Consider the following 20,773-nt stretch of genomic DNA (forward strand, 5'->3'; position numbering starts at 1 on the left):
ACAGGGACCTATTTGCACCAAATTGACAATATAGAGGGTTTTTAACCACATAAGGATCGATATGCACTGTATCAATAGTAGAAGAAGGTTTTTTGCACTTAACTCCAAAATAATTTTACAGGATTTTCACATCCATGACACAGTTATTTCATATAAAAAAACTTACTTTTTAATATAAAAAATGACACAATTATTTTAGAAAAATATAATGTGAAATCTATTTTGAAATATTTGCAAAATGTTTCCTCGACAACATTATTTTATCATAAATAATCTATATTACCTTTCTTTTTCTTAAAAAGAAAATAATATTGTCACCACCAATGCGCATGGGATATGAATATGATCGGTCTCATGGATAGGAGAAATCGAATATTCGATCCTTCAAGTCTTAGTAAAAGCAGTAGACAGGTACGTCGGACCCAAAGAGGGCCCAACGGGGACAGCGTACTATTTTTTAATAAAATTATATTATACACCCATATATTTTGTAAATCTAAAATATGCACCTATTGAAATTATCAAAATACTTGACCGTAAAAATATGACTCAGGAGCGAAGCCCGTACATGTCCAGGGTACTTTTGGCCCCTCCCATTGTTCATATAGAAATTTATTTATATTTTATATGTGTATATATGGAATTTTTTATATAATATGTCCTGAAATTATTAATTTTTTAAATTATCTCTCATTTTTTTAGTTTTTTCCTAATTTACTCTTCAAATTCCTTTTAGAAAAAAGTTAAATTTTTTTTGTTAAATTAAATTTTAATTGTTTCCTTTTTAAGTTATCATTTTTCTTACTTTTTTTTCCTTTTTTTATTTTTTTTTTCCTTTCTACTCCTTTAAATACGAACTAATTTTTTTTCTTCTTAACATTGTGTCCCCTAAACTAAAATTTTGGCTCCGGTATATATTTTTTTTTACTCTAACCTAAACTTAATGGCTCGTTGTATTATGATGTTGAGTCGTTTTATGTCATCATACATATACAACTTCAAGTGTTAAATAATGGTTTGACTGAAAAAAAATATTAAATTGTTAATTAATTTAAAATTTATATTTCAAATACATAAATAAGGTGAGAGTTTATTTACTTGTATGTGACACAGATATTGATTCTACTAGTTGTAACGTCATCACAGGTATATATTTTGTATGAATATTACGGAAAAAAAAAAGCTACGGAGTATTACACAATCAGATGAAAAATCAATAATACTCTAAGAGTATATAGTAGTATAGATAATGAAGTTATTTTATTTAATTATTAGTTTAAGGTTTCTCTCTCAAATAATACTCCGTAATAAAGTTATATAATTGTGCTAAAAATAAGAGATGGTCTAACAAATTTCAAAACTAAATTTGCATCAATCAGGACCTGTTTTGACTTGGGCTTGGAACTGCCCCCATTTTTTTCGCACTTTATGGTACTTCCACTTCTAATACTCTCTCCATAAAAAGCCTCGATGATCTCTCCAACAACAATTTCTAGGGTTCCCTGTAAATGCAAATGGCGTTGGTTTATCTAAAAGCAGAACTCAATCGCTTCGTTAACTCTTTGCACGAAGAGGTAATTCAATACTTCTACACTTCGTTCCTCATACTCTAGACGACAGAGTTTTTGTTTTACTTTCTTTCTATTATTTTTCTCTTATACAAATTTATTTAGTCATTCAATTATTCAATTCTTTTGATTTTTGAATTTTTTTTTGTTAAAATGATGTTCAATTATCTTTAATTCTCATTATAAATTGTAATCTTTGCAATTAATTTCGAAGTTTCGTTGGTTGTGGAGTGGCCTTGTTTTAATACTTCAGCGCCTAGTTCTCTTGTATATGGCCAAACTCATATATATTCATGTATACTTGTACGTTACAATATATATATATATATATATATATATATATATATATATATATATATATATATATATTGTTTCTTTTACGCATCTTCATCTTTTCTAATGAGGGACTTGTCTAAGTTGCTACCATGTTGATAACCGCTAAAAAAGGTTCAAGAGAGAACCCTCATAAGTAACCTCATATTAAAAGCCATTATCAATAGAATTCATATTTTTTTTACATGTCCATGTAATTTGTATATTCATAATGACAAAAATAATTTGTGTATTCATAATGACAAAAAAGTTCTTAAAAGCCTCTTCATGGGAGTTCTTTGTTAGGTCACATTTGTCTGAAACTTCCAAAATTAGGACCAACTTTGCAAATCTTTCATTATTTGTGACATTCCTACGGTACTTGCACCAGTTCTTTAAAATAGTGGTAATTGTAGATGAATTAACAAAAGAGTAATTGTGATGATTTCCATTTACAATGTTTTCTTCTTGAAAATCACCCCTTATTTGGAATTTTTTATTTTATTATTTAAATTTTTTGAATTTTCAGCAATATAGATTCAACCAAACTCAGTTCCACTTCAATTCAGAAACATGTAATAATTTAATTTAGGTTAACCAGTCTTCTAATTCTGTGCTGTTATTTCACCGACTGTGGTTTCTTTAGATTGTTATAAGAAATCAATATTGGAGGAGTACTAAATGTTAACACAGCCTGGTAGTGAGGTAGTGTTGCTTGTTAGCGAGTTGTGTTAATCATATTATTTGCAGGGGCTGTTGGACGGTCAGTTTACTCAAATCCAAGCCCTGCAAGATGCAAGCAATCCCAACTTTGTGGCTGAAGTGATTTCGTTGTTCTGTGACGATGCAGAAAGGATCATTAGAGAACTGGACAAATTTTTGTAATTTTTAATCTAAAATGCTGTTATATGCAACTTAAGTCAACTTAGCTCTATTTGATATTTATACTGTGTTTGTTTCCTTAACTATTCACAGACATCAGCCTGATGTGGATTACCACAAATTGGATGCTTATGTTCACCAGCTAAAAGGAAGTAGCTCGAGGTAATACAGCAGTTCATTTGGTAAGGATTTTTGTGTGCATGATTGTTTAATTCTCAAAAGCTCGTACCTAATTGACACACATAAGTGTTGGTTGCAAATCTGTTGTGAGTTCCACCTCCCACTATGATCCAAACACCTACCTACAACTATTGATCCCGATCAACTTGGATTAGCAGTGAGTGGGAATTGATACACCAAAATTGAACAGGTTGCATTTCTATTCTCAGTTCAATCATCAGGATCGAAAAAGCTGACATGGATTCATTTGTATTTTCTTAAAACTTAAAAATGGAAGATATATTCTGTAATTATTATTTTATTTTTTTATTTTTTTTTGTTTTCATGAATCTCACAGCAACTATCAATTAAGCCATATAGTAAATATTTATTGTTAGGTTAATATAGTATGATGCTATTTTCTGAAGAAATCTTAATTACGGAACAATAGTTTGTCCTTAGGATGTAGTTACTTAATACTGCTACCATTTTCATTTGTGTTTGATGATTAAATTTTCTGCTGTTCAATAGAAAATCATTATTTCCATGGTTACGAATATCTGGCAGGGCAGTTCTTTGCATGGATTTATAAATCTGACCTTATTTCTTTTTGTTCTGCTTGGTATAACCAGCATTGGTGCTCAGCGCATGAAGCTAGCCTGTGTTGACCTTCGTCAGGCATCAGATGACAAAAACAAGGAAAGGTGTGTCATCCTCATTCACCGAGCTATTTGATTTAATCTGTAGTTACATTTGCAATATAGAAGTCCTTTTATTTATCATGCAACCTTAGAGCAGTACATAACTTGTTAGCTCCTAGCTGATATCTGTCAATGTTTCATGAGCACTTCTTTCCATTCACAATCAATTTTAGAATCTTTTCTTATCTTTTTTGGTTCTCGGGCTTTAATTAGGTTTCAAAACCAGTATTGAGTATTAATTGTTTTGGCAATTAAATTTTCACTGCATTCAAACTTCAACTACATGACCCATAACTGCTACAATTAAGTCAATTATGTAGCTCATTTTATGCATAAGTTTAGAAATTGCTTCAACTGAATAAACACCGATGTAAATTTACAATTCATGCATCTATTTTAATAGAACCATGATGTTAAAACTGTTAAAGCGCGCACAAACGTAATGCATTGGAGGATTACTTCTCTAAGTTACAGTAAATAGAACATAGTCAAGACCTGCATTGCGCAAGTTTGATCGGGCATAAGGTTATGTAGAATCTAAAAAGAGACATTGAGGTGGTGGTAACAGACATGAATACATCTTGTTCTTCTTCTGGGCAAAAGTCATGACGACTTATTGTACTTTAAGTGAAAAAATGGTCCCAGATAGAGCCGCAGCAAAGCATGGCATTGTTGTGTCATATCAACAATAACTATCTGCTGTTTTCTGATCAAAAGAATTCTGAAGCAGGTAGGACAGTGTTTTCTTGAGTTGAATTGAATTTTATTATTTTAATAAAGGTATATAATTTTATAAAAATGAAACAAAAATTTTAATTTTATTTGTTTGCGTTTACATCAGTGTTTACTTTACACTTCCTAAAATTTTACAGTCTCTGAGATATGGCATTCACAATATTCAGTTGAATAGTCGTCACATAGCTATATTCATATTCATGAAAATTCTGCAATTCCTCTCTTTCAAATATTATACACTGCAACAGCTAGAAATATCTTTCAAACGATCTTGGAATAAGTTTAGCCTCTGAGACTTCCGGCAGTCCAAACAACAGTGTTATTCTGTCTACCTTGTGGCACTTCTTTAATTATTTATTTTTTGAAGGAGACTGTTATTGAGACATCCTGAGCAGAGCTTAAGTGGTTTGGTTCATATTAAGCTTTAAAAATCTATTTTATATTTGCACAGAAAATTAATTTTAGGGCATGAAGCGTTGATCAAATTTGTGATGCATACTTCCACTGAAAACATATAGGTCTGCCAGTTTTGAGTAGCAGGCACAGGTTAATTGATTGAAGATCTTTAGAATCCACAACGATCTGATCAGTTACTTTCTATTGGTTTGTTCTCCATCCTCCAAAAGTTGATGACTTTATGTTTTGACATATACTTTTATCTTTTATTTTTATTTTTGTAAATATTGACATATACTTTTATTATTTCTATACATGTTCAATTATTTTTTAATAAAGGACAATATTGCGGATCCTTCAAATGGTGACTTCTACTCCACTACAAAAGCATTGTTGGCTATTCTATTGTCAGTCATCTGTACATTTATAAGAATCATGTACCGTATGCTCACTGTTTATTTGATGTGTGTGTATTGTTATGCATGAATCTATAATGGCATTATACTGACTGACCCTTCAGATTGCATGTTAAGCATGAAACTATACATACTCATATCCTTCTTATTTACCTTGCGTTTGAGGTCATAAGTCCTTTATTTTTTTTGTACTAGTTTACTGGATACTTCCTAATTATTTTATTCAGTTTGTGAATTTTGTGTAAGAGTCTCCTTCATATTTGAGCGACCTTAGTACATCTGCTGAATATTTTATGCCTATTTAGTATTTTCAAATCCGTAATTGTCCTTTTTCTTTCCCATTATGCATACTACTCATTGCTGAATTCATTTTCTTGTCCTTTTTTTCTTTTTCCCCCATTCCATTGGAACTTCATCTTCTTTTTTAATTTTTTCATGCAATCAAGTGGAAATAGTTCTCTTTGCTAATTAATATTATCCATTCAGATGCCTGCAAGCATTGAACAAAATCATGATGGAATATTTTCAATTAAGACGCGAATTTCTGACCCTTGTTCAGGTAATGCTTAATTTATGTCCATTCTTCATACAATAGATCTATGTACTCTCATATAACTTATAGCTACCATTGTTTCCAGCATAGCAGTATGGATTAGGTGCAATTATACTTGAGAAATGAACGAACATGATTTGGGAAAAAGGAAATAAAAGTTTACTTGAGTTTCATAAATGATAGAACTGTGATTTAGGTGTTCTTTCACAAGCTTATGTGAGCAATTTAGAACCTTCTGCTGCGGTTTCATTATTGTTATGATCTTTCTTCTCTATGTTGCGTAGAATAGGACCACCCAAGTAACATGGCTTTCCTGCTGTTTTGAATTTGGTAATCCTACTCTATGCCACATTTATGTGAATCAGAGAGAAGCTACCTATTAATACTGATTACTGGTAGGTTCTTAGAGTAACAACTAGTTTGAGCAAAAGATATTAAACTGGTGGTTTGATAGAAGATTTGGCTTTGAATTTAGGATGGAATGGCCAAGCAAGCGGTCTAGCCTTTGAATACGCTTCATAGAATGCTAAAAACACATAGAAACCTTCCCGCCAGTGCCTCAGGCAAGGCAAGACCAGCTCTGGTGAAGCCTAAACTCAACTTTGGGCTTGAAATCCGAGTCCAAATAAAGAACCAGTTGGTAATCACCTGTGTTTTTTTTTTACCAAATGAACCTACTTTGGGCTAGCCTCCTGATTTGCAGCTTCATGCATGCCATTCCAGAATTAATTTTAAGGCCAACAAAGACATTTGATCTTTCTTTCGTCTATTTCATTGTTTGAGACTATATGTTGTAAATTGCTGGTAAAAACTTATAAGCATGTTGCAGCAAGTTGCGTTTTAAGTTGAGATCCATTACGTTATTGGTTGTACTAGTTCAATAATTAGTTCAGATACTGTATCCTACATGCAGATTGCTTTAATCCTTTCATCTACTATGTTCTTCCTTTGCATTCTGCTTGCTGTTATTAACAAGCTTTTTGGTATCATATTCCTTGTAAATGTTATAATTTGATGTATATTCTGGCCCTTTGATGCTACAGTTGGAGAAGAGTGTCTTTGCCTATGAGACCAACCAACAATTGCAGGAGAGTGGGTATGCTGGTGTTTCAACATAATGTTTCATGACTGATGGATTTTGTCTGTATAGTGAATGAATGTATAGTTACTGGATCGTAACGAGTTGGCTATCAGTTTAATTGCTTGGTGGTATATAAGTAGTTTAATGGCATGCTTTAGATTATTAGCTTATTGCAGCCAACTCTGACTGGCCAAATAATTAGATCCTTCCCTTTTCTGTATTATTTTTTAACCTCAAAACTGTTGTACATAAATAAATGAATTATCAATATTCGATGAAATACGAGGTTCAAAAGTAACATCAGTTTCATTATAGTATAGGCCTTCTAGTTGATGAATAATCAACAATGCCTTCAACTTCTAATTTCACCTGCTAATGTATTTTATAATATTTGCTAATAAACTTTTGAAGTTAACGTCACTGGCCACCATAGACGTTATGAGAATGCTCCATAATCCACCTGTGAGGAGCTGTCACTACAATACTAAATACATTGAATGTATAGAAATATAAAGAATTTCTTGGTCACCTTAATTGTAGAATTAGAGTACGTGTTTGTCTGTCACATAATATCCAGTGGAACCAACAGCAGATGACATGGAATCATGTGAAGAAACCACAAACAAACTAAGATGAGGCTTTTATAGTTTAAGAAGGCTAAGTAACATGCAGAATGGATAGGGTATTTACAGTATTAAAAGCATCTAAGAAGGAAGCATGGGAATTTGAAGACAGTGATTACAGATCTAAACCCCGGCAGCAGGCGAAGGCGAAGGCGAAGGAGAAGGAGGATGAGCCGAAGGAGAAGCAAGACCAGCCATCCGCCTGTAGGATGATGGTGTGGGTGGAGCTCCTGGAGAGAGGTTAACAAATTCCAGTGCTTGAACCCTCAGTTCTATGGGGTAGTCGGCAATGCAACCAATTCTTGGGCCAGCCCCAGTTGACCATTTTAGCGAGACCTGACGCCCTAACTCGTATGACTTTGCCACCTTCTTGGAGTTGATTCTTTTCAGTATTGATGTCTTGGGCACATCGGTTCTTGGGCTTTGAAGACCTCCGGATATGGTCCTCCTGTAACTGTTTTTGGCTTCAGTTTGGGGAACTTCAGTTGGGTCTGAGGATGGTTCTGTTTCCTCTTCCTTACAAGTATCAGGTTGGGAAGATTCTGAAGTTGTTGAAAGTTCAGATGTAATCTTGTTCAATTGGCTTTCTTCATTGTACTCATAATCCTCATTTTTCTTGCGTATCTACGAACAAGAGATAGAAAGCACACCATTAGAAAAACATAGGTACTGGAGTGATATTCAGAAGCTCCAGAAGCTAAATAACCCAATTGCTAACAGGAACCAACTTGCTTCTTACTAAAACCTTTTTGTTTTTTCGGATTTAGAACGAGTTATAGTTGCACTAGTTGGATTTCCTGGATTCCTAACAACCATTAAAGCTTCTTACAAGCACAGTTTCTTGGAAACAATTTGACACTCATATAAAGATTTATAAGTTAAACAACATAGAAAAACAGGAAAAGGAAATACATACTTCAACTTCGTCGATGTTGGCTCCATTTTCCTTGAGAAATGATAAAATTTCGCCAAGGCTTTCATCAGGTGGGCAGTAATGTCCACTGTATGCCGAGATGGACTAAAAACATAAAATAAGGCCAATCAAAGATCAAATGCCAGACAAAAGAATGTTTATCATGACTTTATTCTGGCCTTGGAACTAATGGGATGCATGTGTGTCTATTCATATATTTTGACGAGTAAAAGTAGTATCTAATATCAACCACTCCAGAGCAAGTAATGTCATGTGAAAATGGAGCATCTCATTAGGTTTAACTTTTACATAGTAGTTAAAGAAGTCCATGTGGTTTTATTCAAACTTCTTTCAACATAAGTTTTTATAGAGGGACCTAAATACCTAATTTCCATGCAATACACAAACGGACTCATTCTCAACTGCTGTGTAAAATACAAGAGGTGAATTCATATCTGTGGACATCAAGATATTTTTCCATACAAATAGATCTTTCTTTCCGAGGGTTGTATAAAAACTTCTCAATCCTCCAATAACTAGTAAAAAACCAAAACAATTGGAAACCAAGGATGCTGGTTGCAAGAATGTGTATATGCATATAAATGCATGTGCCCTGTACATGTTAAATTGATAACTGCTGTTTAATGATGTTTAAGTGGGCAAGCATATGCAAATTTAATAAGCGTTAGGGCTGCACTGATTACAACGTAGAAAAGACGTACATTATATGGTGACTGAAAGATGTCAACAAATTTTGGTTTAATTCACAATATAAAGTGATAAAACAGCAATTACTCCACAAACACGAACGAAGTCATTACATGAAACTTACATAAGTTAAAAGATTCAGATAGGAAAATTTATACAAACAGTCCAGAGGCGAAAATGGGCGCTTTGGTTTTAGGATTGATACAAGTGGTATTTATAAATAATAAGACAAATTGACAGTCCTTTGTTTTGAAGTGCTAAGACCGAAATATTTTGGACCATTATGTATGGAAATTTCTGTCTACATTTGAAAATGACTTCAATCTTAAGCATGACAATAGAAGGATCCATGAAAAATCTGGTGTTGATATAGTCCTTCATTCATAATCATAAAACCTATTGACAAACTCAAAATTTAATAATCACGACCATGCAAACATTTTGAGACACAAAAATTAGTTAGGAAAGCCTCATGAACTTCACTCTTAAGCATGACAATAAAATGAACCATGGAAAATTTGTTGTTGACATGGTCCTTCATTCAGAATCATAGAACCTACTGACAAACTCAGTATTTTAGAATCACAACAATGCAAAAATTTGGAGACACAAAAATTAATTAGGAAAGCCTCGTGAACTTTTAAAACAACATACGAAAAATAAATTTCAATGTGCAAAAGCAATCATGGATTTCATTGCAGGGAAGAAAAATAACAATACATCTTCATCGTGTAATTATCCAGGGTCACATGAAATTAGCAAAAACTATTCACGGTTCCAAATCTAAACAAAAATATCAAGGCATGAAAATTTTAATCAAAATTGTGGCTGTAAGAAAGGAATTCTAGAATGTGCTGAGGAATTTTTTTTTAATGGCGATAAGCCACACATAAATTTAAACATGCTTGCATCACGGGCCTCCAAAATGTAGCCCAGGAATGGTTTACCCTTTCTAGCACCACAAGCCCTAATAATATAAATATTTTCCCCTAATACAAGTTCAGGCAATTATGACTTCTCTCTTAATCATCTATCCACTTTTAAGGTTCATGATAAATGAATGGATTTGATTTCACACAAACGTTGGTTCTTGAAGTTGGATTCCAAAGTTCAAGGTAATACTAGATTAGAGGTGCAAGAGAAATTTTATATTACGATCATGGCACAACTTGAACCCTAACCGGCATGGATTTCAAATAATAAGTTGTTATTTGAAACGCACACATAATTCTCTCAAATCCCTTTATTTGAAATCATCTCAAATCCATCAACTTGTATTTCTTACACAATTGAACCTAAAACCATTCATTTAAAATCCTTCAATCCAAAGGAACCATATACTTCTCTCTTTCTATTTCTATTTTTCCTCGTACAAATTTACAATAAAGTTAATATCATAAATTTTATATTTCCCTCTTTCTAATTTAATGCAACTCCTTTTCCCGCATAAAATTGGCTGTGTAAGGATAAAACATTAAGCACAAAACAACATTATGGTACAGCTTTGATGTTAAAAATAAAAATATTAGATAATGAAATCCCATCTTAAACACACCTTAAGTGCTCCACCCTCTACCACTAGCCTTCCAGCAGCTAAAGTAGCCCCTCCAGCTAGGAAGCTGGAATGATGAAAATTTCCTTTCTTTTTCTGAAGATAATAAAGCGTGTTAGTTTTCAAGCAAGGTAGAAGCATTCAAATTAGAAGAAAATCATCAAAAAAAAAAAAATTTTTTCATGTTTGTTTTAAGTCTCACCTCACCAGCATATAGTTTCTTAGAGGTGCTCATCACAAATATCCATTTCGACCCTGGTGATGCTTTCTTTGTATCTAGAAAGCTTCCACTTCCCTTCAATAATAGAGTTTGTTTGTGCACTATTTTCCCTTCAACAATAATATATTCATAATGCTCTCTCTCTTGCTGTTTTATCAAAATTCGACACAAAAAACAAGAGCACTGTGTTAGGATCACATAAATCAGAATGGACAGTTTAATTTAATATGAACTAGAATGCATTGCAATCAGTTGTACAACTTCAATTTGATACTTCTTTCATTAAATCACATACAGGTCCGAGGTATCTGATGCATTGTTGCTGAAGCTTTGACCTTGGGCATTGTTTAAGGTCAACCTCTTTGCCGTATCCAATATCCAACCTGCAAGAAAAAATGCAAAGCTTTGATCTGCATCCGACTTATAATATGACACAATCCATAATATGACATAGAAATTTGCCATTCTGATCAACATAGAGCATTTGGGACATCCAAAATTTTCTTTTATTTTATTCTTTCTCTGAGCTAATAATAGGCCAGTAGATCATTATGCTTGAGCAGCTTTTTGAACTTTTACCTTTGCAGCAATTATTTCAAATATTAAGTTTGTTTGAGAAAGTGCTGACCGGTAGAAGCAAACTTATCTTACCAGTAGAAGAATGGCTGACCAGCATCAGCTTTACACCACTCATCATAATACATTTTCAAGTTATGCCCATAGCGATGTCTTGCATCAATCTACAGTTCATACACAGCAAAACAAAACTTACAAAAGCGTCTACAAGAAAAGGGATATGTAAAAGAGGAAGCACAAGGGCAAGGAACAAGTCATTACAGCTTCAATCCAGTGTTCGAAAGCCAATTTCTGTGCCTTGGCATCTTGGGATAAACCCTTACCCACCTGCTCAAGACTCCAATTAACGTTACAAAGTCACTCAATATATATATATATATATATATATATATATCTTTTCCTGAATAAACAAAAATATAAAAGAGTACGGCCAACAATAAAATCATTAAAGGTACTAAATAAGTACTTACTGGTTTGTTTACGTATATATTTCCTTCTTCAATTTAATTATTTTATTATTTATTCCCCGAGCACAAACAAAATCAAAGAGAAAACTGAGAAGAACCAAACCTTAGAAGCATTCAAGCGGATCCGATTCCAACGCGATGAGGTCGTTTCTCGGAAATTGAAGAAGGAAATTGTACTATGATTCAATCGAACATAGTCTATAGCTTGCCACCTTCAAAATCATATATATATAAAATATAAATGTATATATTTAATTTAATTACATGTATATAAAATATATAAATATAAAGGAAGTAAGGAACGTACCAGAACTCTTCTGCTACCACAGCGGAATCTGCTAACATGCGCCGGGTGCGGAAACTGCGATAAACCTTCTGCACTTTCATCGCGGCATTCGATTGAGAACTGGCCGGTTTACCGGCGGGACTCAGAGCCCCAGCCGGCTCGGAGCTCTTGCATTCCCGGCGATCAGCCGCCGGCGATTCGGCTTCGGGAGCTGGAACCGGAACCGGAACCGGAACCGGAACCGCTTCGGAGCAGTGACATTTCCGACCAAAGTTCGACGAAGAATCAACATCGGAGTCCAAATTCGCCGGTGATGCGAAGCCGTTACTTTTCACAGCGCGATTCTCCATCGGTTCCAGCATTTCGGAGCCCTGGAACTCCGAGGAGTCCGTACCGACGTTCACTGAGTATGAAAATGATGGTCTCGAAAGAGTTGGAGTTTCGACCTCCATTGATTAAACACAGTCAACAAACCCTAGGAATTACTGGAAGCTAGCGAATGCTATAGAGAGAGATTGATTAGTCGTCGGGCAGAGTTTTGTTGTTTCTGTATAGACTTTTAGTTAGTCGTCGGATGAGTATGTGCCTATGATATGTGTGACTGGTGTGTCCCGGTGAACGTACATGTCAATTTATTTATGAATTTATTATGTTTAAAGGTGGCAGGTGTACTCGCTCGAGTAGAGACGACATGTGTGTACTCGCTTGTACGGACATCAACACGCTTGTTTTTATCCACAGAAGGTAACACGTCAAAAAGTGAAATTTTAATTTAATTTTACATTCTTAAGAACAAATTTAGTAAAAAAAATCAATTGACATGAAATTTTCTAATATTGAGAATAAAAGCAAAAACTCGATAGCTCAATGGTTAGTGTTTTTGATGAATTTTGAGAATGTCCGGATTCGACTCTTTACACCTATTAATTTAATTTCTAGCATTTCTTGTCTTGTAAAAAAAAAAAAAAAAAATGTTGACAATAAAAGTCAAGTACGTCCGTGATTTAAATTTATATTTATAGGATTTGAAATGGATATTTAATTCGACATGAATTAAATATTTAATTCTATATTGTCTTAAATTCATAAATTAAATATGAATTATAATCAATCTCATTTACTAATAATTCAATCCAACTAAATATTATTCAGGGGCAAATTTTTTTTACCATACCGAGTATATAATATGCTATACATATATTATCTAATCATTCAATTGGTACGGAGTTTGATGAAATTTAATAATAAAAAAATGTGAATCATGTATAGTGTTAAAAGTCTTAATTATTACAACGTTCCTCCTTATTTTAATTATTTTATTCCTCCTATTTATTTTTTTATTTAATTAACAATGAAGAATTTAATTTTTCTTCTCTTTATTTTCATACATTTTTTTTTTTTTGGTCATTCTCTCTCTCACTTTTTTTCTAATTTATTTTTTATTAATTAACAAAAAGTACACATCTTAACGAATCAAGTTTTGGAATTGAACCATTCAAAGGCAGATATATATTAATGAATTTAATAATAGATAACATGTGAAATTATTATTAAATCAGGTGGAATCACAAATATTTTTTTGTTACGTTCCCTTATATGGCGTTGAAGTTTTGAAATTTTCATCAATTTTAATTTTAAGAGGTTAAACACATAGCTTTATCAAATTCAAATTAAATTATATCAAAATCAATTTAAATCTGACTCGTTAACGAGTCCATTAAAAAAGTGTACTGGAGAATTTTCTATGTTCCACTTTCCTGGCTGGCTGTCCTCACAAAACTTACGCGCTTTTGTTATTATTAGCATAAGAGAGACGAACTATCATCAACTTGGCAGAATCCGAAGATGGTTTGGTTTGATTTTGGTTTTGTTTTTGTTTTTGGAAAACAAAACCAAGACACGGAGGGCTTCATATTCCAAAGTCAAGTCGTCGTCGTTTTCATGTATCACCAACTGCCAGGGTGTAGCACTTCCTGGTTGGTCATAGCACGTGGGACTGACTTTGACTGGCGCCACTAACCGTAAAGATGGTGAAAGCGTCTCTTTGACTTTGAGAACGGTACATACTTTTAACTTAAAAGGCTTTAAGTAAGATATTACTACGATAATCATCCATATACATTACATACATCTACCAAGTGATATAGTTAGAAATCGGATATAAGTTCTAATTTTTAATGTGCCGACTTAAGTTATATTTCTTTTAATTTTAAATTTAAAGTATGATACAAAATACAAAAAATGATAAATTTTTTGGATTCAAAAAATGTCAAGAAAATATTGTACACATGACATCATCGTAATGAAACCCATATTTCCACCCACATATTTCCTATTCATTGTTTCTCATTAATTTGTTCAGCAATAATGCAAAGGGTATTATCAAAATCTTACTTTAATCTAATGACCGTGATGCTTCTTTTGTTTTTTTTTTAGTTAAAGGACCGTGATGCTTCTTGAACAGTCATTTTTAATCGTTTTGGGTGCTGTCCACGTCATCTTTCTGTTTTTTTGTCCTACTCTTTCTGAGTCTTTCATAATGTTTTTTAAATACTAGTATGTCTTATAAATTTAAAGACGGGCCAATTTCACGTAATTAAGAATTTAAGAGTTCATTTGACCTCCAAAAACTGAAGATAAATTATGCACATAAAAATAAATAAATAAATTTAATTAATTATGCAATTAAGAAAATAAATTCTACAAAGGAGTAGTACTGTTGTAATAGTGTCTTTGCCAATTTTTTATATTTACCAGGCTTGTACCGGCTCCTGCCATAAATTTGCAGTTTAGTTTTTTGCTACACTTCTTTGCCGATTAACCAATTTCTATACCTGGCTTCCTCATGAATTTATAATCTTTTGGCTCAACTTTATCCCAATTTTGCCCCGTTTTTCACCTTAAATTTGGTCAAAATATGCAGAATGGAGGTAAATTTCAGATAATAAGGGTTTTCCAGTTTGCATAGAGAGAAGCATATAAAGCTTATTTTATTTTTTTCATGGCAAGAAATACACACCTTTTGCACATAAGGGGACTTAACCCGTTACCCTTCTACTTCTCACATATGAGAACTTAAACGGTCAACCTTCCAACTTTAGAAGGTGGGAATGTACTTTTCAGATTTTTTCTTCATTTTCCAATTGGAATATAATCATTTTTGGTTCTTACCTGAGATTGCATATAGAGGAAGGGTCATTCTTATTTCTTTTTTCCTATTTGCTTCCCCTTAGTAATTCTTCCAAAACTGATCTAGGCCAACTTATGGGATGCTAACTCACAGAGAATTGGGCTTAAATGAATATTTGCAATCTGCTTTGACAGTACTATTATACTAAACTATATCAATTCAGAAACGGAAATTCCTTTTCAAAGTCCTGACTAAATAGTATCAATTCAACTAATGCAAAACACAAAATGATGTTATTCAAAAGCAACATATTACCGGGTATTACAAGTGGGATAGAGCACTTAGCTTCCCAAAGAGGTGTGCCCGTGTTTGCACCCTAGTTTGACAGGATAGATAAATAAAAAAACGGAAGAAGGTGACATTGTGTATAGAATCCAGTTCTCTATAGAAAAGTGACATAATACCTAAGCAATTTATTCCTTTAAACCATGGACGGCACAAGGAAATATATTAGATCAACCGCCGGAAGGAATAGTTTAAGTTTAAAGAAGTTTCATTCAGAAAACATGTATCAGTCACAGATTCATAGATTGCCATTGGTAAACTAGATAATAGGATTTTCAAAAAATTACGGGCTTATTATTATTATTATTAGTGTGTGGGGAGCCTAGGTTCTACTCACCCATTCTCCCCCTTCCCCTCCTTGCCAGGTAAAAAATAAAAACAAAATACCAGTCTACTTATTCTCAATTAAGTCATGAACTTGGGTTTTCTAACAAGTGGACAAGTGGAATAAACCTGTGATAGTTCACAGACAAGAATGTTATGATCTTCAATCAATCTGTTCCAGAAAAAACTTAAAAACTCCTATAAGAATTTTAAACTGTAAATTAGCACAAAAACTTTCGTATTACACCTACACAACTATGATTTTGAACGGACACAAACAGAAACCCACTTGCCTCGCTATTCGAGGGAAATTAATTAAACCAGATTATTTTACCACCTCATAGCCTAAACAACTTAAATTCAATAAAATTTATAGATCTGAGGAATTACCCAAAAAAACAAGGCAAAAGATCCAGAAAGAACAAAGGGTGAGTTATTGTTACCACCTTTTTGGTCCTAGATACAAATGAAGGTGGTCCTCAATGTGATAAAACAATGTGATTTGGGTGTTCACAGTCGATGTGAATTTGTCTAATTCCATTAGTGACCAAAAGAGTAGTATAAATCAGAAATAACAGTCCATTCAAGACATTCGTTTTATGAAATTAATCGCACACAAGTCTACGCACTTTACAGCTCACTAACCATGCAACAAGTAACAGTCCACATGCATTTATTTCATACAGATGGCTGTACCATAGAGCTAAATTAAAATTCTAAAATACCAACATCATCCATTTCCAACCAATATTTTGTCGAGGAGATCAAATTACACTCATTTTCAAAAAGAGAACAATTACTGAGGTCAATATATAAAAATCAAATCCATTGTTGTCACTAAACTGGCCACAGGGTTTTCAATTTGACACAACTTTCTTCTAAAATATATAATAAACCAAAATTACAATGACTGCAGAACCGAAAACTGAAAACAACAACTAAAAGCTACAAACTGAAAAGGAAAGGTTGCGTACGGGGATAAGGTGTTCAAACCCTTAGTCGAAAAGACTGAAGCCCATATCCTGCAAAAGTTGGAAGATAAAAAAATCAATTACAAAAACTAGAAGTTGAAACATTGTGCAAATGGCATGCGTGTATGCAAGTTGTGCTAGTATTAACATGAATTAACAACATAGCAGTGCAAGCATGCCTATCCACTCATATCCAAGAGAAGGCTGATTCAAATGGAAAGCAAGTACATAAATGTTTCATTAATTTTTAAAGCTCAGGAAAAAGTAGAGGGTTATGTAAATTTTAACACACCGGATATCCCTCTCTTTTTCACTTTTCTTTTGGGGGCGGGGGGCTTGGGAACTTCAGGCAACCATGTCCATGACAAGATGAATGGAGATAAAAATATCACTGGACATAAATTTTGACTAGAATACCAGTTGGAACGTGATTAACTGCAGTAAAACTTACATCATCTGACTCCTCTTTCTCTTCCACCTTTTCCTCTTTCTTGGGCTCAGCTGCAGCTGGAGCAGCAGCAGCACCGCCACCTCCGGCACCTGCAGAAACTGCAATTGCACCACCACCGCCAGATGGAACAGAAGCCAACTTCTCCCGCCCAGCCGCAATAAGCTCTGTTATGTCCTTTCCCTTGACTTCCGATAAAAGAAGATGAATCATACCATCATCAGCTTCAGCTCCAACTACATGAAAGAGAGACATTTCACCAAATTAGAATTCTTCCCTATACAACTTCTATAGAAAACAATTGGAGATATCAATGATACATGTCATAAAAAGCCTATTTAAAGAATATCCATCTACTAGTTATTCTTGAACAAACAAATGCAAACATTTCCAATTAAAAAAAGTAACTAGATTCAATTATACCTCAATCAGATTCTAAAAAAATTCTCCTGAACTTAAGTTTGTGAACACTGAACAAAGAATGATTGTAAAACTTTCATTTGATTATTACACAAGTGAAGCTCAGACAAACCAAAATAGAAGAGAAAAACATGGATGCAATTGATGTTTGGGTGTCTAGAAAGAAACAGTGCTTAATATGATGCTTTTGACATATAAACTATATATTAAGCACTTAAGAACACCCACTCAAATTATTTAAAGGCTGAACCCTCTATAATAAGATAAACACTAAACAATTTACACCACTCTTACAGCTTCCCACACACAATTACACAAGTAGTGGTCCTCACAGACTAGGACTTGATGTCATCACAGGCTAGGAAACGATGTTTGGGTGTCTAGGACTTGATGTCAAAATTCTAATCATATAAGAAAGATGCGAATTAGGGATGATTAGTCGATGAAATATGAACCGGGGATTGAACCTTGATATACCTCAGAACAATACATTTTTGTTACCGCAAGGCATATCGGCAGCCGCGGATCATTTGATTGGAGTGAAATTTGGAACACTTGACGATATGAATCATTTGAAAATTAAACGCAGTCGTACTGTAGCAGATCTTTTACAAGACCAATTCGGATTGGCTCTGGTTCGTTTAGAACATGTGGTTCGAGGATATGTGGCGCAGTTAGGTATAAATTGATACCAACTCCTCAAAATTTGGTAACTTCCAACTCCATTAACAACTACTCATGAATCTTTTTTCGGCTTACACCCATTATCTCAAGTTTTGGATCAAACTAATCCATTGACACAAATAGATCATGGGAGAAATTGAGTTATTTGGGCCATGGGGGATTGACAGGGCGAACCACGAGTTTTCGGATACGAGATAACCATCCTAGTCACTGTGGGGGTATATGATGCTTTTAACATATAAACTATATATTGAGTACTTCAGAACAACCACTCAAATTATTTAAAGGCTCGACCCTCTATAATAAGATAAACACTAAGCAATTTACACCTGTTACAGCTTCCCACACACAAGTAGTGGTCATCACAGTCTATAACTTTTTTCACAAATAAACCATTTTAATAATTATAATTAGAGACTGCAAGATGTAATTAATCAATTTAATGGGCGAGAAAACATCCCCATTCAAATTATTCAATATAATTTAGAAGTTGAGGTTACTATAAAGCTATCCCAATTGAGATTTGTGTTCTGATATTCACACAAATGGCAAATAAATTTTGATTTGCATTATGAAACTGACATAAAAACTAACACATACTATAATCAAATCACTTGGAACAATTGAATTAATATAACGATGAGTCAAGAAGTTGCTGCTTATGATAAATAAGTTCAAGAACACATAAACAGACTATAATTACCAAAAATCTAACACTAAGTTCAGCACTAATACATATATATATATAACAACTCTTTCGGGAACCAGATATGAAGTGATATTAATTGCAAATTTGACATAAGGAATTGCATTAAGAAAAAGACGAATCAATAAGTTGCTGCTTATGATTGTACTTTCAAGAACACATAAACCGACAATACATACGTAGATCCAACTCTAAGTTTAACAATAATACATATATATAACAACTCATACGTGAACCTGATATGAAGTGATAGTAATTGCAAAATTGACATAACGAATACAAAAGGGGAAAACACTAAACCACCAAAAAAAAAAGTGATACTAGTTGAAATAACCACAACACTGTGAATAAATTGACTAACTAATCTGAGAAGGAATTAAAAAAAAAAAAAAAAAAATTGAAAAAAAGAAAGAAAAAGCTAGTACAGAAAGACACAAATATAACGAATCAGCCCTCAAAATATATATATGAACGTATACCAGAGCCAAGAATGCCCTTCAGATCATCGGCGGAAGGACAGGAGTTACCACCCAACACGGCGAGCAAATAGGCGGCGACAACCTTCATCTCTGCCCAAATAAATTTACAATTAGTCTAAAATAAATCTGGATAATACATGCATATTGTGTATAGTTGCGTATGCGTACGTGTATATATAAAAATATAGAGAGAGACAGTACTCGAGAAGCTCTGGATCTGCAGGAGGAGGAGATGAATACGAAGTTCAACTCGAGAGGAGGTGCTATGTGCGCATCACAGTATGGTCTCCATTATATATTGCTAGGGTTTTAGGCTTCGGATTGGGCCGCCGTTCTCGCTTGGCGAGCAAAACGAATCGGACTCGGTCCGGATCAATAAACCAAATTTAATCGAATTAGTATCATTATGGTTAAATTACACTTACCTCCCTCTAGTTAGTTATATTACGCTTACTTCCCTCTAGTTAGTTTTATTACGCTTACCTCCCTATGTTTTTGGATAATTACAATTATCTCCTTTCTTCTTCTTTTTTTTGATAAGTAATTATCTTCCTTTCTTTTCAAAGATTAATTGGTAAAATGCACAACTCTCCAAGGGAGTGAATTTATGTTCGAATTTCTTGTCCTAAGTACCAAGGATATTGTAGTCAATGGTATCTCATTCGATGACAAGGATTCAAATTCATATAGGGTCAAAATGAGTATGTGAGTTTCTCATAAAGGAGAAAAAAAAAGTAGATCTATAAGTCAATTGAGAGTCCACGCATCATATAATTTTGTGAAAGATGATTGATAAGTTCTATTCGATAAAAGTGAAAAATAACTAATAAATATTTAAAAAGTTGAATTTTAAATGATAATAGTAAATTAAGCATTTTATTATTATTTTTTCTTTCTAAATTTAAGTATTCAATACTCATTGATGTACTATCCAGGGATCGGCAATAAGGCGGTTTGGGACATGGGACGCCAATTCCATCAGCACCCCAATTTAGTATAGCTCCCCATCCCTATTCGAAATCATTTATTAAATGAGTGGGCAGGACGGGTTAAGAAAAAACTTTTGTAATAATGAAACAAATTTTCAACCATAGTAATAATTCCTTTTTTTTTGTGTG

At 33.5% G+C, this 20,773-nt stretch overlaps 3 protein-coding genes across 3 annotated transcripts; 1 reads left to right on the forward strand and 2 right to left on the reverse strand.

Annotated features, from left to right (window-relative positions):
* The first annotated feature begins 1,341 nt into the window (after window positions 1-1,341).
* Window positions 1,342-7,120, forward strand: LOC132293304 (histidine-containing phosphotransfer protein 2-like). Its single transcript, XM_059790738.1, has 6 exons — window positions 1,342-1,574; window positions 2,631-2,761; window positions 2,856-2,924; window positions 3,554-3,625; window positions 5,656-5,728; window positions 6,766-7,120. Exons 1-6 carry the CDS (start codon window positions 1,509-1,511, stop codon window positions 6,838-6,840), a joined length of 486 nt encoding a protein of 161 aa, XP_059646721.1. The 5' UTR covers window positions 1,342-1,508; the 3' UTR covers window positions 6,841-7,120.
* Window positions 7,121-7,303: 183 nt separating this feature from the next.
* On the reverse strand, window positions 7,304-12,749 carry LOC132293303 (IQ domain-containing protein IQM3-like). The gene is made up of 9 exons (XM_059790737.1): window positions 12,170-12,749; window positions 11,966-12,074; window positions 11,657-11,722; window positions 11,471-11,559; window positions 11,115-11,202; window positions 10,802-10,966; window positions 10,603-10,695; window positions 8,343-8,444; window positions 7,304-8,050 (listed from the first exon to the last, which is right to left on the reverse strand). The coding sequence occupies exons 1-9, from the start codon at window positions 12,598-12,600 to the stop codon at window positions 7,550-7,552; spliced, it is 1,644 nt and encodes a 547-aa protein (XP_059646720.1). The 5' UTR covers window positions 12,601-12,749; the 3' UTR covers window positions 7,304-7,549.
* A 3,976-nt stretch (window positions 12,750-16,725) lies between these two features.
* LOC132293307 (large ribosomal subunit protein P2y-like) lies at window positions 16,726-20,005 on the reverse strand. The gene is made up of 4 exons (XM_059790739.1): window positions 19,857-20,005; window positions 19,656-19,745; window positions 17,370-17,602; window positions 16,726-16,969 (listed from the first exon to the last, which is right to left on the reverse strand). Exons 2-4 carry the CDS (start codon window positions 19,741-19,743, stop codon window positions 16,943-16,945), a joined length of 348 nt encoding a protein of 115 aa, XP_059646722.1. The 5' UTR covers window positions 19,744-19,745; window positions 19,857-20,005; the 3' UTR covers window positions 16,726-16,942.
* Window positions 20,006-20,773: the final 768 nt, after the last annotated feature.

Source organism: Cornus florida, unplaced genomic scaffold (genome assembly GCF_030987335.1).
Source record: "Cornus florida cultivar Cherokee Brave unplaced genomic scaffold, ASM3098733v1 CherokeeBrave_3.0.0_Hap2_Chr02, whole genome shotgun sequence".
Classification (NCBI taxonomy): Eukaryota; Viridiplantae; Streptophyta; class Magnoliopsida; order Cornales; family Cornaceae; genus Cornus; species Cornus florida.